Source organism: Aptenodytes patagonicus, chromosome 15, assembly GCF_965638725.1.
Source record: "Aptenodytes patagonicus chromosome 15, bAptPat1.pri.cur, whole genome shotgun sequence".
NCBI classification, from domain to species: Eukaryota; Metazoa; Chordata; class Aves; order Sphenisciformes; family Spheniscidae; genus Aptenodytes; species Aptenodytes patagonicus.
Genome location: NC_134963.1, coordinates 12,365,963 through 12,382,256, shown reverse-complemented (window position 1 = coordinate 12,382,256; position 16,294 = coordinate 12,365,963). Strand labels below are relative to the sequence as shown.

Below are 16,294 nucleotides of genomic sequence, written 5' to 3'. Positions count from 1 at the left end.
TTCAGAAAGATAAGCAACACTGATAAGACTTTTTATTTCAAAATGTTTGCAATTAAATGAGTTAATATCAGTAAGTCATACACTTTGACATACAAAAATACCGTGCTACTGATACAGTTGAAGAATTAAATGGATTCTCCATGCAGGAGAAATTCACAGCATTATCAGTACCCTCTAGGAACTTTGCTTTCACTTCCAGGGCGCATATGACCACTGCGTAACAAGTAATGTTTGTTAATCAGCTAGCTCTGCACAGTATTAAGACCATCACAAAAACAGCCACTTGCATGCTGAATCCTCTCCTCCTTCTTAGAAATCTAATAAAGCAAACATCAGGTAACCTGTCCTTTATTACGAGGCTAACAGTAACCTTCAGATACTGTGGATGATGATGCTGAGTAGGAAGAATTAAAGCTTCAAGTTGCTTTGGCTGTGTCTGGATGCCATAGGCCCCAGTGGAAAAGGGGCAAAAGATTTCAGTTGTCTTTTCTCTCATCCACTGGAATAAATTTGCTTTCTACTGTTAACATGATGTTGAAGCTTAGTCAAAAGGCTACTCATAGCTTTATCCTCTTGGGGTTGACATTTGCCTTAGTCTTTTCTCACTCTTAATGGTTTTAAAAAGTGTACATTTCTATAACCTGTATATGACAATATACTACTGCAGGAATAAACTTGCTAATGCCAAGAAGTTTAACAAGGTAAGTGGCTGAGAGCCACTTCAAGCTTTCAAACTCCTCCCCGTTTAAAGTGAGGAAACATTGACTCTTGGAGCCAAATGAATTTTCTCCTGCTTGTCACCCAAAGAGCCACCATAATCTGAGTCAGGGCTGGGGTACATCACTTAAAGGCAGTCTATCATCCTGTCTTTCCTGATGACAAGCTAAGCATACAGGACTTGGCAAACTGGACATTTGTACAACAAAATTATATTCTATTTTCTGCAGTGCATACAAAGAAGATACGTTGGTTGGTTTTTTTTTTTTTTTAGGAAATCCGAGCTGGTCAAAGCTTACCATCTCCTTGAAGCAGCAGAAAAAACACTCAAGGCTCAAGCAAGGAAGTAATATGAGAAATCTTTCAGAGAGCAGAAAGGCAGGTTTCATAAGCACGTCCACTCCAACAAGCTCTGGACAGCAGTCCATTCTAAATGTTTGAGTGCCTGGACTTGAAACAGCTTATTTCTCTAAAAACAATTGATACATTGCTTTAAAACTCAATTCCTCTTCTTCACTTTGGCACCAGTTTCTGTCAGTGCCATGTAGTGCTACATTCAATAGATCCAATGTGTTAGATTTTTAACTCTTCTTGACATGAAGTTACAAAGAGACTTTAAAGTTTTGCTGCAGGATTAAGCTTCAGCATAGAGCTTTCAGCCCCCAGCACATTCGTAGCATTAAGTATGAGGGCAGAAGACAGAGCAGGTGTGGGGGTGCTTTCTGTTTTGGATAAGATAAAATTGTTGCCAGTCCATTATAGGATGGCCAGGTTAGCACCTGGGAGGGAACCTGGGATTGCTTCAAAGATAAGTAATTTTTTTATACACAGTCAATGCATAGGACATTTCACTCCGTGCAATAAAAATTGGTCCTGAAGCTCTGTAAGTAGAGGAATTAATTCTTCAAGAATTTAGTGACAAAGCAACAATGAAGATACATAGCAGAAAGTAAAAACATATTTTGGCTGCCATCTCATTGCATCACACAAGAAACCCCCCCCCATGTCTTCTCATCCCTTAATCCAAGAAGTGAACTAACTTGTCTCTCATACAAACAAAATCTTTAAGGCCTGGAATAGCAAAATAAAACCATGGGTTAGGAACAGGACACACACAGCTTTGTCTGCTTTTTTTTTTTTTTTTTGAGAAAATCCCAAGATGACCAGTTTCATCATATGGAATGTAGACACAGTGTTTTCAGGTTTAAAATACAGTGCAAAGTCCATTTTTAAAGGGACAGTGTCAGGTAAAAGAATTAAAGTTGTCTAACAGTAGAAAACCTGGATGAGTGTAATTTATTGTACTGATGCTGTCTGTTGTACATTTTGCTTAGTTTGCGCTGTGAAGCCATACTAGCCAATTTAACTGTTTGGTGCTCTGTGCATTCACAGGCTGCCTTTATATAACAACTTCAGCAGTGTCTCAATAAAATAAATATGAGAACACGTTCTTTACTCAAGGTCTGAAAAACAGATATTGCAGATAGAAGGTACAAGGTCTGACTGAGCCTGTCACTGTCCCTTTAAATATAGCTAATCTCTACCTCCACCCTTTTCCATTGCACCTGCACAGCCTAGGAAGGCTTAAAAGGGACTTACAGGCTCTAAGAACATAATTATCCAGTGGCACATTGAGGGGAGAACATGAAAGACTACAGGCACAGGGTGGGACAGAAACCTCCATGGTCGATATCTTTAAAGGCAGCTGTACCTGATACATATATGGTCATTCAATTCTCTTTCTGCATTCAGCAGCATGTAAATATAGTCCAAATACTCTCAAGTTTAACATAGCAATGACAGCTTCTGTTTTCCTCACCCAGGTCCTGCTGAGTGATACATACTTGTTAAGTGAAACACTCAGTGGTGTGATAAGAGTCCCTTTGTATAGAAAACCACCTTGCTGAGAGTTTCTATAGAGAGCCCAGTGCTTCTCCAAAGCGGATTTTCTGTCCGGCTTTGAGGTGGAATTTGAAGTCCTTGGGTGCCTCAAAGATTAGTACGATTGTAGAGCCTAAGTTAAATTCCCCTAAATGTTCCCCTTTCCTCATGGGGATTCCCTCCTTGTTGTTGTTGGATATGAAGCTGAAGTCATTGTAGGAACCTTTAGAGTAACGTGGACTGTTGGTATGCAAGTCCTATACAGAGAAGGAAGAAACTGTTACTTCAGGATTTCAGTACTGTCTATTCATTAGCACAGCTGTAGACTGGATATCCAGGCTTTTTCAGTGCAGGAACTTAAAAATCTAAAGTGCAACAGGAATATTAAAAAAATAGTCTATACCAGAGATGACTCCCTTTAAATCAGTCTTAAAACATCAGTATTGTGAAACACCTTAATTTCAGGGTAATAAGATTTTAAGGGGTTTTTTAAGGGGTTTTTTTTGTAGTTTTCTTTTATTATACTGTACCAACCTCAACCATCAAAACCAGAAAGCTGCCTACTACTATCTTGCTCACCTGGTCAAAGTAGATGCGGATAGAGCCCACATTTGTTGCTCCTACAGCTGTTAAAGAGAAAAAGCCATGTTTCCAGTCACCTGTAAGGACAACCCGTTCATTGTGGCAGAACAGTTCTTTGATCCAGCGAGCAACTCCAGGATTCACAGACATTAGAGAGCCTGCAGTAGTGAGAAAATATTCAAGTTAAGTTGTCTGGTTTGTAGCAGTATTATAATGCCATCTAAATGGATTTTCAGTATAACTGTAGCTGATCCAGTAAGCAATTGTCACTTATTTTTATAGGAAGAGAGGCAAATGTTAGGCAGAGCAAATGAAAGACAAGGCTGTAGTAAAAACAAAGGGGTCATAGAAAGATGTAATCTGTAGTCTTCTGTCCAGAAAGATCAACACTTTTGGGCAGGGCTCATATTACTTTGCATTTTTCCTAGCAGAGTCACAGAGAAACTAAAGACCATGCTCATCCCTCATTGTAAGGCTTGAACGCAATCTGGAGTACCATCTACAGTTCTGTTAGAAGGCAAAGGGTTTAAATTTTCATACCTGGAAATGGTTCTTTTCAGTACCCCCCACCCCACCTCCCTCAGCTTTCACTTACTCCCATCTACAGCTTCACCTTGACTGCTTTTCCAGACAGTAAAAGCCTGCCGTTAAAGTAGGGAGCAAAATCTGGGATGGGAGTCCCTTTCAAAATATCTGCCATTGTTGAAGCCTATTCTAGGATCAGTCATACCTACTCTTCTGTCACACCAAACTGAGGTGGCAGGGACTCATTTCCACACTACCTGATGCTATTCCTCTACCAAAGATGTAACCAACCAACTTCACACTAGTGTCATCTACAAATTCACAAATGACAACTACTGTTAATTGTCATCTGATAGGCCCTTAAGAGAGATCAGGGTAAGGACAAAGGCAGAGCTAGTCCCTAGTCTCAGACCTGATAGACAGAATTGAAAGAAGCCTTCTAATAAGCACATAAGATCCATCTTAACAAAAGGCTACAGGCTCCTAAAAGGAAGCTGAAGAAACTTTTTACAGCTTAGGAACAGGTTTTGCTGGTTAACCATCGATTGCACGAGAGCAGCCCCTTCCAGTTCTTTTTGGTAAAAGCATAAAAGTGGTTACTGAAACTGTGGCTGAAAACCAAGTAGCTATCTAGCTAGAGCTGACCAGGAAATACTAATAATGTGAATCAGTTAAAAAAAAGTTTATTACAGAAGAACCTCAAAGATTTAAATCCCAACAAAGTCCTTACAATAATTTAGTGAGGTATATTCACTACATACATTTTTAGCTGTAAAATGCATCTGCTGCATTGAATCCGATAGCAGCATTTCACTAATACTCCTTTGTTTCAGTCAAGGCCTAGCTTCAGTCTGGAACTTGACAGATTTCTCAAACCTTGTGGCAGGTCATTGTCTCTCCCTCACGGTGTTTGAAACAAAATCCAAGTGCTTAGGTTTTTGCTAGATACCAAGAATTAAAACATTTTTGTTAACTGCTGAACTACAGTATGATGATCTGTAAAGAGGAGGACAAAAGCATCTGATCCCAGCTCTAATAACGTAACTGTTTAGTTGCATCTTCTTTGCCGAGCACAGGAAGAGATCGTATCTCAGGCTACTGTTTGCTCTGATCTGCAGAACTATTTGTATTTCAGGTGCAAAGTGAACAAATCATGTTTGGGAACGAGTCAGGTCAGCATGCATCGACAGTTATTTCAAAGAACTAAAACAGCTTTCATACAATATTACTGTTTTCACCATTTGTATGTTGTTTGTTCTGGTAAACTACACTACCATAAAATTCATTACCATTTTCTACCATTATCTATCACGCAACTGTACAAGTGCTCCACTGGTGTGTCTCATTCAGCAGTGGCCCACACCAGCGCTTCCCTCCATAGCTGCTCTACATTCGTTTTCTAGGAACAGAAACCTACCTGGGAAATGACGCCGGTGTGACACTCTCCAGTCAGTGGGTGAGTGGAAGCAGTGATAATCCCCTGGTGCAAGGTAGATTACACAGTGATAGAGCTCGTTCCCCTCCTTTGTGACTAGTTGTTGCTGAAAAGAGTTACCAGGTGGGGCTGCAAAGAAACCGCGAAAAGAAAGGGGTTAAAGATATTCTTCATGCAGTCATCTACCATAGCCGAGCAGTCTACATTAGAACCAGTGGTAATAGCAGAGGACTAAATGCAGTCCACATGCATTGTTGAGACTACAAAAAGCTACACTTTGTCCAGGAATCCAATATTTCAAAGTGTTCTTTTTCCTTTATAACAAAATTAGATCCCGTATTGTTTTAATAATTTTGGAAATTCCTTCATTTTGAAGTTTGCCCTTCCCTAAACAGAAGAGCAGAAACCGAAATCCAGTGAAACACAAGTTTTATTAAAGCTACCCTTTCAAGAACAGAATTTTTCTCAAAGCAACCCTTTGAAGAACAGAATTTGTGAAGAGTCCCTAGTTTTATAAAATGCATTAGTTTCATTTGTGCTCATGTTGAAAATAACCCTACTGTTTGCAGAACTCGGTCTCTCCAGTCCCCTCGCCAGTTTAGCAAAATGTGTTGCTTTCATCAAAACTCAAGGCCTTGGAGACAGTGCTCGAGGTGCAGCAGAGCAGTAATAGCACAAGCCATTAGAAGTATAGTGCTTGAGCATCGATCTTGTTACGGAGTAGCTTAGATGATTTTTGCTAACCAGGTGCTTGGGCACATTTCAGTCTGACAGCAGCAGTGCTGTGGCCTCATTATAGTGGCAGATCTTGGAGTCAATTGTAGGAACCAAGCAATTAAATTCAGATAATCAGAATGAGCCAGGCAAGACACTATAAAGCTGCTGGTGAGAAAGAGAAGAACTAGAACAGTGACATGTTTATCCCCAAACAAAACAAACCAAACCAACCAACCAAACAAAAATCAGGCCTGCTTTTGTTACTGACAATGTGAGAAAGAGAGCGGGCGGCGGGGGCGGGGGGGGAAGGAGGTAATCTCTTTTCTCATGATCTCTGAGAACACTGAAAGGGCAGAGCAGAATAAATGCAGAACTCACCCTGGCTAAAATGCAGTTCCTCTGTGGAGATGCGAGGTCCCAAGAAAGATTCCAGAGAGTAAGTAACCCCTTTTACTTGCTCCACTTCACAGTTTTTTACCTGTCCAAAATTAAGGATCTTTCCATCAGAGGGACTAATCTACAGCAAAGAGAAAAAAATGAAACACATTAGGAATTCATTCATTCCTCATAAAGCAGACACGTTCCTTTGGGGGGTGGGGGGAAGCTGGTAGTGTAGTGTAAAGCCTTCATTTCCTTTTACTCACCACACTGTGCAAACAGCAGACTGGCCGCGCTTGGGGTTTCAGCTTCCTGCGGAAGAATTCGCTGAGGTTTCTATAGTGATGCAGATCTTCAACAGCTGCCTCCTTCATGTTCACCCCAAATGTCCAGATGTACAGGCTGTAAACAGGCTTCCGGAGCCATGTAGGCAGCTCCACCTGGTTCAGGCGACCCCAGGCTCGTGAGAGCAGCCGAGTTGGTACTGATTTGTACAGAGCAACCTAAAGAAAGAAGAATTACACCACGTCATTCAGTTCTTCCCACTGATGGCTTTCTCTTACTTCTCCTCATAAACCAGAAAGGATCAAACTGTCCCTGCTAACCACTCCCTTGAATTCAGTGGGTTACACCACACAAAGTGGCCTTTAAGTCAGCAAAAAATTAACACTGCTTCATCCGCACTCCCTCCATTCTGATGAGAGCAGATGAGAGATGGGATGAAACTTACTATAACCTTATACTGAAGCCAGAATCTCCACTCCCCTGCAGGCTGAAGCTCCACATTCAAGTAACTGGAAACTGCCCAATGTGAGGCTTACAGAAAAAAAGACACATTGCACATATTCTATTAGAACACTCATCAGAAGGGTTTAACATTACCAATGTATTAATTTTTGTGAATAACCAAATGAAAATTGAACACTGACAAATTATTTTTTCAGTCAATGACGTGCTTCTCTATGCATCTACTAATGAGGGTGTTTTCCACATCCCAGTATTGTACTGCTCTAATGATACTAGTACAATCGAAGAAACATACCCATGTGGATGCAGCTACACCGCTATGAACTTATGCCAGCCTTACTCCTCTCGCAACAACGGGAGTTGCCAATTGTAAGAGTAAAGTGCCTTTATTCCTGTAGAAATACATCTTTGGACTTACACCAAAGCGTAAGTTTTAGTAGCAAGAAAACCAAATGAAACAATGTTGGTAAGAGGTATATGCTGTTGATGTAACTGGACAGATGACAGTGTCTTCCTGTTGGTAATTCCAGCAGGTCACTCTGCTGGGGTTTGTGGTACTTAGTATCAGCCAAAAAAAGCTCGTATGACCACGATGTCATCAAGGGGGTGGGAGGTGTGGACCAAGGGCACTGAACCCTCCGAAACCAGTTTTGCAAAAGAAGTAGTTATCTGCTGAATCTAGTACAATTTTTTTGAACGGTGCAGCTCAGCTACATTTAACTCCCAACTAAAAGTTGGGGTTTTTTTCTTAGTGAGAGTCATCATTTATTCTCAATATTAATCATATCCTTCATAATTAAGTCTTGCAAAATACAGCCATAAACACAAACAGAAGCACACACTGGCTGAGAGCCTGTCCATCCTATCAAATAGAGTGAATTAAGATTTCACTCACAAATCGCCATCCTGCATCACATTAAAATACAGTGATATTTCAGAAAGAAAACAGCAACCTAATCTTACTTCAGATAAAAACATCTGAATCAACAGTACCTTAGGTTATATAAGCTGAAGTACTGAAGGAAAAAATGTTTTGCCATTTTATTTGACATGCCTTATACAGTGTTAATTTCTAAAATCAGTTTTGCTCAGTTTTCCACAAATACTGAGAATATGCAGCTACTGCTGTAAAATCACAAAAATTGTCGAAGTGGTATTTCCTGGTAGGCCCTTCTCTTCAAAAGAGCCTGGTTTTCAAGTTGATGGGATCAAACAGAACAGCTATTCAATGAAATAGTCTTAACCACAATTTTGTTGCAGTTTTCAATCAAAACATTTCTGTGGTTGTTGCATTCTGAAATTGCATATGTGCAGAGAATATCCACGTGCAAGGCTTCCTACACCCTGCTCACAACAGTGTCAGAGCAGAGATTTGCGTACCGTTTGGACAGGCTGGATTACAAATGCTCAAAGAACTTGAGGAACAAACCCTCTCTGTGCAAAAATGACAGAAAGCAAGAGACCATTTCCATGTGGCCAGGAAAGGGAACTGGAGAAGACCAGCAGGTCTGCCTCATCCTAGCCCTGATACTTTGAGGTGACTGAATTAATTCAAAAGTTTCTGTTGATTTTCCTGGGTAGACCCTTGACCGTTAGAGGACAAAAGTTCTCTGCTACTGAAAAAAATCACTTGTCTGTGAAGCAGTTAGTCAGCACAACTATGAACAGTAAAAACTAAAGGGAAACGTGAATTGCATCTCTGCTTTCGTACTAGTGATCATCAGCCTGTTCTATATTAAGGATCTATCCAACAGCTGCTGCCAGCTCCCTTCGGTATAAAAGAACTAACATACACGAAGCGCAAGAGAGACCTGCTCACACTTACCCTGCTCATAGGCCTCCATCCCACTCTGGTCAAGGGTTTAAGAGCACCGAAAGGCAGAAGATAATAGAGAATAGCCAGAGGCCAAGAACGGAGTTTCAGAGCAGGCCTAGACATACAGCTTAGCTGGCCCAACCTTCGCCTCAGGGCCAGCTGGGGAAATTGCAACCTGAAAGATTACATACACAACATAAGAGGGTCAGCCATCTCAGCTTCAGAACCACCAGCTTCTGGTAGCTGGGGATGATTTATTCCTGCTAATCTTTACTTAAACATTGATTCTGCAAGTCTTTACTCCTTTATTTTGGTCAGTTCTTCCCCTTCCCAAATAGAAGACCAGTTTACCTTAAAAAGAAAAGAAAAATCTTCTGTCCAAAAAAATGGTGTTCACTCTCACAGGTCACATTTTATGAGCGACACCCTCAAAAATTAAAGGCAAGATCACTTGCAGGTGACATCTGAAAACAGTCACAGCTGGTTCATGCAACTAACAACATAACATGATAGTTTACAGTGGAAATAAGAAAGAGCAAAGCTGCTTCTTCCAAATATCAGAAGATTACATCCCCAGAAAGTGTTTTGTGACTGCTCCAGCTGTTGGATAGCCAAAGTGGACAGCAAACAATATTCTGAAAGCTAGGAATCTGTGATGCTAGGACTTTAATAAGAACTGTATGGAGGAATTGTATATTGTACTGTATATTAAGGAAAGAACAGATACTCTGATGAAAGAAATCCTTGAAACCTAAGAAACTGACGTCCTTCAGAGAGTTCATGTGTTGAAGGCATCTTGACTAGATTGTGCCTCAGAGTCAAATTTACACAGACCTGTTGGTCATTCACTAACTTCAGGAAACAAGCACTTGAGAAACAACAGGAGTGGCACTCCTGAGTTAATTAATACAATTTTCAAATAACTGATTCCAAAAGACATCTTTCCAGGTCTTAAAACCTTCACTGTGTACCCTGGCTCTGAGCAGAGAACATGTGGACAAAGCAGATATCGCTAGTGCTGCAAGGAGTTGGTTATTGGGCTATGGAGACTTCGCCTCATAACCAACCGCATCTATGATTTTTTTTGTGATGTGGATGTCCTGGCTGAGAGCAAACTCATTTTGCACAAATGGCCATGGGGAGAAGTTGAACTTGTAATTCTTGGAGAGAAAAGTTGCTCATCTTATTAGCAGAGGACATCATGGGCCTCAGTTCAGACCCTTGCAGGAGGTCTGGATGAGAGACCCTTCAGGTCCCCATTTATTCTTTGGCTTCTAGTCATAAAGAAACCATTGGCATTTCCAAGGTCCCATGTCAAATGAAAGTCTGCCTACCTGAGGGCAGAACGTTCAAATCTTTTGGGCACTGACTTAGATCCTGGCTAAGAGCTTGTTCTCCCCACACCGCTGAAGGCAGTATGCCGGCAACCAGGATACAGCCATGTGCGCACACAAACTGCAAGTGGTACGCTCTGGCTGCTCTGAACAGCTCGCTCTATCGCTGGATCATACGATGCAAAGGATGAACTATAAAATACTGTGTATGTCTTTCCAAGATGGAAAGAAGCTGGGAAATTAAAAGGAAATTTTCTTGCCAACATGTTCTTTTCAAAACTTGGATCAGAATTAGTGTCATGCAGGCAGGTACAACTGTCACCACTTTGGGATGCAAGATGGTGCTTTTGGCTCAGACTTTTTTTCTGCAGTGAGCGCGACTTCTTTCCCCCCAAGAATTAATAAATAAAATACAGAATGATCTGTGCATCACAATGCAAGGGGAAAAAAAACCCTGAGGAGATTTAGTGCTGTCTCGGCAGAGGTAAAGCTGGCTTTCTCAGTAGGACGCGGGACTGACTTGACTTGGGAATAGGCAGGGACACTTCACGTTCTTCCTCCCATCCTTACCATCCACCAGCCTGCGGTCTGCTCGAGGGCTGGCAAGGCCGGGAGCTGGGTTGCCAGCATCGGGCGCAGAGGTCCTGCTCCCCCTCCCACTGCTCTCCCCCCCTTCACTGCAGTCGCTCATGAACCAATCCCTGCAGAGCTGCATCCTGGCAGCTCACTCCAGAGCCCTCGGGCTTCTCACTGCCTTGGCCTGGTTTCAGAGCAGTCCCTCGCTAATTTTTCTGTTCTCCTAGTGATGGAGAATAGAAAGGAAAGGAATGAAAGCCTCCTCATTCCCCTTGTCATAGAACAGCATGCCCTTCTCCGCCAATTCAATGCATAAGGAGCTTTATAGTAATTAGGCCAAACAAAAGCTTTGCAGATGGCCATCGCTCCTTCTGCCCAGAAACCCTCCCATCCTCCCGCCCTCGTTTCTCCCTTCAGTCACCATTCCTGCAAAGCAGAAAATACTGAACAGTACCTGAAACGAGTTCTCCTATTTGCTGTACCACCGGCAGAGCCAGCCGGGCCTGGACTCTCCAGTTGTGGGTGCTGGTCCCCGGCACAGCTCCTGCTGCCGCCGTTCCCTGAACGCAGCCTCCGGACATGAATTTTAACTTTGTGGAGGTTGTAGCAAGAGGGTGGAGGGTTAGATAAAGCTTTATAGCATCTCACCATTTCCCTGTGTGCAGATCTGGTCCCTGCAGGGTGTTTGACTGACACATCGTCAGGGTGACGGTTGGTCGCAAGGCTCAGTCTTTTTTCCTCTACCTCTCTTTCCTTTGCTTGCTCCGGCACAGGAGAGAGGACACGGCGTCACAGTTCCTAATTCCCCCGCTGGTTTGTCTCTGGATTACCCCTCTGTTTCCCACTTGAATCTCTGCTACGAGGGTTGCAGCTATTGCAAACAAACAGGCATTGTGTCATATTTCAACATCCCACTACAAAGCCGACTCTGCACAAGATAGAAACGAGCTGTCCGTATAAGCAGTCCTTGCTTCTCGCTAGTCAGGGTGGCCATTGAAACTCAACTCTCCAAAAAACACCCTGCAGTCTCAGGCTGCTGGGCAGCGATGCGCTACAGTCAGATGAGCAGCCAGCTGGCCTTGCACAGCTAACCCCAGAGCCGGTCTGAATCCGAGGCTGGGAGGAGGAGTGGGGTGGAGAAGAGGAGGAGATAATTCCCAGCTTCAATTCTGCAGTGCAGCAGCTGCCGCTAAAAGAGTTCTGGACTGCTGGGCACCAAAAATCCTTCCCTGCTCTAATGTCCAGCTTGGAAAGAAGAAAACAGAAAGGAAAGGAATGTCTTTCTATTTCACAACCATTGCCAGACACCAACATCCATCTCCTGAAGTCTCTTTCCATCTCAAAAGACTCACACAGGGAGCAGGTAAAGGACATTCTTCTACAAAAACCCAAATACGTAAGGAAATAGCCAGTTTTAGGGCCAGCTTGAGAATGGGGTGTAAAAGCAGTGTTAAACGTGTCTATTATGTGACTCTCGGTACTGTCACAGTTTTTATGTCCAGTAGCACTAAAATACAAAACACGAGCAAAGGAAGCTGGTTTTGTTTTGTTTTTTAAAGACAAAAAGCTGCAGTATTTCTATCTGAGCATTCTGAATATACAGAGAGAGAAATTTCCCTCTTTGACCCTGCAGACCACATCTCCAACACAGAACGGTTTGGGGGCTAACTCCAGTGGCTATCCATTTCACTTACATTTTCTGTTAAAGTCTGGGTTTAAAAAAAAAAAAAAAAAAAAAATTGTTTCCAAAGCTCTCTAAACACCCATGAAAGCTGTATGCCTGATAAGACTAGATCAAAACGAGCACTGGTGCTCTGACGCGAGGGAAAGGGTTGTATTGTATTAGGGCCAGCAGGAAAAGCTAGAATTAACTAGCTAATGGCATCCCACTCAGGCCTCGAAAGGAAAATATTCCAGCAAGAACTGTGTATTTTGATTGGCCTTCAACTCCAAATATTACAACTGCTATAGAGCATTCTATATCTCAGGAAGTTCCAAGACCTGTGTGTGTGGTGTTGTTTCAGCTGAATTTTAACAATTGCGTATTTTAAAAAAATCCAGTTAATAGAAAGAAGGTAAATTTAAGATCAGCTGAAGGCACGCAAAACATACCCCTTCCTCCCTGAGCCCTGTGCCAACTTTTTTGTTTTCCTCTTTAAAATATCGTTCAGTCTTTCTCTGGCTGGCACAAGAAACTCCTACACAACAAAAATGAAGCCATCTGTATAGTGAAGTGATGAAAGCACTTAACCAAATCCCATCAAAATTCAAAGAAAAGCAACGAGGAGCACAGGGGAGCTATTTCTCTTCATTTGCCAGGAGCGTTAGAAATTACCACCATTAAATACCAAATTTCACATAGAAACAAGCTAAACTGACAACATCGTTTCGGCTCCTGCAGGTCAGGCTGGCACCCCGCTCCCTGGTCTAAGGTCTAATCTCCTCCTTTGAGGACCTTTCACCTGGTGCATGACTTCGCAGAAAGACAACAGAGCAAACAGAAGCCTTATCTACATTTTCTTCAGCACTCTTCCCTTACGGATGAGGGAGGTAAACCCACCAGCTCTTTCAGTAGAAAGTCAATCTTATCCCACAAAACATTTTCAAGAAATTATTATATTCTAGATTGAACAAGACTGATTCTGTGAAAGCCCGGAACAAGTTAAATAGCTCACCTGCTCCCTAAAAACAAACGGACACTGAAATGTTCTACAGCCCAATGCAGTGGGAGCTACCACCCTTCAGTTCAAAACAAAAAATGTGGTGCAAGAGAGATTCCTCTCCAGGAGGGGAGAAATATTGATGTTAAAAGCTTTTTTTTTTTCCTCCACTTCTTAAAAAAAACTGAGTTCAGATGAATAAGACCACCTATGTTTCTCTTAAATTCTATTCTACTGACCTCACTGCATTCACCAAGATGCAAATACCCGAGTCCTGCCTAAACGCTGACATATATGGCAAGCTGCCACCCCTGTTGCGGCTGCCCCAGAAGCAATGTACAGTTCCTACAGCGTGAGAAGGCTGAAATGAAAAATCCACCCCGAGTTCCACGGGGAAAGGAACAAGAACTGGTAATCAACCAGCTCGTGACAGGGGAACTCATGTAATGGCATCTCAATAGCCGGACTTCTTGTGATGCAGGCAGCGCCACAGAGCCTGCGTTATTAGCTTAGACAAGAATCTGGGCGATTGCTGGTCTGTAGGAGGTTGGTCATCAGTACCAAACTGCCCCACCTGTCTGAACTCACCCAGAATCCACGTTAGGCAAATAAAAGCAGCAGTTACCAGCAGGTATAAATCCCTAGAGAATTATTATCTAACAGAGAACTGCTAATCTGCCAGCTACGCAGCACCGTTCTGCTCTGCCAGCTCAAATAAGCGTCAAATCCAGTGACCCCTTTAATTACTCGTCTTTCCATTACTACCTCAAACCCTTCCCCTCAAGTTTTAAAAAACAATACAGCAAGGCATTTGCAAGAAAGACTACTATGCAACTGAACTTCAAACCTGCAGTCTCGGTTTCAAATCATAAGCGTGAATCATTAGGCTTGGAATGTGCTGGTCCGAGCGCTCAAAGCCCTCGGGTCACACTTTCTGCGTTTGGTAACAGAACCGCGGTTTAAAAAATGCACCGTACGCATCCAAGCGCTGCATTCTATTTAAGTGCCAGCGAAAATAAGGTCTTGCAACCAGGGGAGAGGTACTCGGCGACCGTTTATTAACGGTCCCCTTCCTTTCCCAGCAGTACCCGTTTAATTTCAGACCCGTAATCCCCGCTCCCACCCAACCCTCTCCCGAGCCAGCCCAGCGGGAGAAACGCTGGATGCTCCACGCCCAGCCGGGAGCTCCCGAGCTCCGAGAGCACAACAGAACTGCTCTCACGCTGCGGGGAAACGCGAGCGCAGACAGAGCCGGCGGCTGCCAAGGCCGCGTGATTTTTGAGAAGCGCCTTCGCTTCCAGCTCGGCCGGGAAGGGCCGGCCGCGGGCACCGCCTCCCGCGGGCTCCCCGCCGCGGGCCGGGGCAGCGGGCCGCGCCCCGCCTTACCCGCCCCGGCTTCTGCAGCTCTTCCACTTCCCATACGAAGAAAGCTTTCTGTATCTTTTCCTAATGTACTAATAAATACTTATTAATATAAATATGCTTAATTTATTAAGAAAAAAACCTTCGATCGTCTTCCTCCAATTTTACGTTGCTGTTTTCGTTGCATTCTATAAATGGAGGGGGGAAAAAAAGCGGTATTTTAAGCTAGTCGTAAAAGGTTGGGTGGTTTTTTAAACTTAAACCCGAATTCTGTGCAAAAAGCCTGTTACGCAGTCTCAAAGATCTCTTCTGTGAAGCAAGGAAAAGAAGTTTTATTTACTTTTTTTACTTTTATTCACTTTTGCAAAGTGACATGAAAATTGATGACACCTAAAATACGCTGTATTATTTTAGTATTTTGTAGCAATGTTTTCCGTTTCATGTTTAAAAAGACCATGCTTCAGCTTAAGATACCTGCAAAGCAAACTCTCTGCCCTGTAAGGGAGCTCTAACGGAAGCATAAACCGCGTTACACCTTCCCAACAAAGCAGAGCCCGGCCAAGCTGAACAAAGCCCGCGGCGGCTGCGGCGGCCCCAGCCGCCCTCCCGGCGGCTGAGGAAGTTAACGGGACCCTGAACTCCGATAACGCTGGTCCAAGAGACCGGTTTTGTTTACATCTGCTGGGAGATCGCTCGTGAGAGAGCCCAGACTCTGGAACATCTCTCCCGAAACTTCCAGCAAGCCAGAGACCAACGATTATTTGCCGCCCGGCCATCAGACCTCGCACATCTGCCCTGCAAGTCCGCAAGCCCTTACCTGATGCCGGCCGGCGGCGCCAGCGGCCGAGCGAGGTCTCCTCCGTCCCGGCTTTTTGCTTCCACTCGCTGAAAGGCGACGCTGACCCGCCCTTTTAAAGCAGTTTTCAGACACGTGAACAAAGCAGCGGAACGCAAACCCCACCAACGCGCCGGCCGGGCCCAGCTCTCCCGCCCCCGCAACCCCGCGGGGCTCCGCGCCGCCGGCCGAGCCCCTTCTCCGGCAGAGCGGGGGGGCCGGGATGGAGGGCCCCACCCGCACCCCCTTCCCGGCAGGCCCCCACCTACCTCCGGCACGGCCGGGCAGGGGACGCCGCCGGCCCCCGCTCCCGCCCGCTCGCCGCCGCCCGGTCCTCGCCTTAAGGAAGCGGCGCGGGGCAGGCGGCCCTCCCCCGCCTCGCCTCCCAGCCACTGGCGCTCCAAGGCGGCTGCCTTCCCGCAGGGCCCCGGCCCCCTTCGGAGGAGGAGCCAGGGCAGCAGAAACGAAAAGGAAGAGAAACCGGAGGGACCGGAACACGGCGACAACGCCGTCTCGCCCGGCAGCACCCCAGGGCGGGGCGGGGGGCCCGCAGCCCGGCGGGCCGGACCTCGGGCGCTCGGCGGGAGAAGGGGTCTGCCCGGGGAGGCATCCAGGCGCTGCCAGGCTGGCTGTCGGGCACTCCCGGGGAACAAGGAGGTCCCCGCATCACCGCTTAGGAGCCACCGGCCAAGGCAACAGGGAGAGCGACCGCGTCGGGGAACAACGCGG

At 44.6% G+C, this 16,294-nt stretch overlaps 1 protein-coding gene across 3 annotated transcripts; it reads right to left on the bottom strand.

Annotated features, from left to right (window-relative positions):
• Positions 1 to 10: 10 nt before the first annotated feature.
• On the bottom strand, positions 11 to 11,485 carry PISD (phosphatidylserine decarboxylase). Of its 3 annotated transcripts, XM_076352707.1 has the most exons (8): positions 11,357 to 11,485; positions 11,163 to 11,279; positions 8,808 to 8,973; positions 6,502 to 6,738; positions 6,236 to 6,374; positions 5,123 to 5,269; positions 3,178 to 3,338; positions 11 to 2,855 (listed from the first exon to the last, which is right to left on the bottom strand). In XM_076352707.1, exons 1-8 carry the CDS (start codon positions 11,404 to 11,406, stop codon positions 2,631 to 2,633), a joined length of 1,242 nt encoding a protein of 413 aa, XP_076208822.1. In that variant the 5' UTR covers positions 11,407 to 11,485; the 3' UTR covers positions 11 to 2,630. The 3 variants fall into 3 exon arrangements, with proteins under 3 accessions (XP_076208822.1, XP_076208823.1, XP_076208821.1); XM_076352708.1 differs by lacking the exon at positions 11,163 to 11,279; XM_076352706.1 differs by having other exon boundaries at positions 11,163 to 11,439.
• Between the last annotated feature and the right edge of the window lie 4,809 nt (positions 11,486 to 16,294).

What these genes read in the sequence shown, in the direction of transcription:
- PISD (XM_076352706.1), bottom strand. Translation starts at nt 11,359, where the DNA reads ATGGTGAGATGCTATAAAGCTTTATCTAACCCTCCACCCTCTTGCTAC. An exon ending in GATGGAGGCCTATGAGCAGG is followed by an intron (nt 6,739 to 8,807) that starts GTAAGTGTGAGC and finishes TTCTTTCTTTAG; the next exon opens with GTTGCTCTGTACAAATCAGT. An exon ending in TCCGCATCTACTTTGACCAG is followed by an intron (nt 2,856 to 3,177) that starts GTGAGCAAGATA and finishes TTCTCTGTATAG; the next exon opens with GACTTGCATACCAACAGTCC.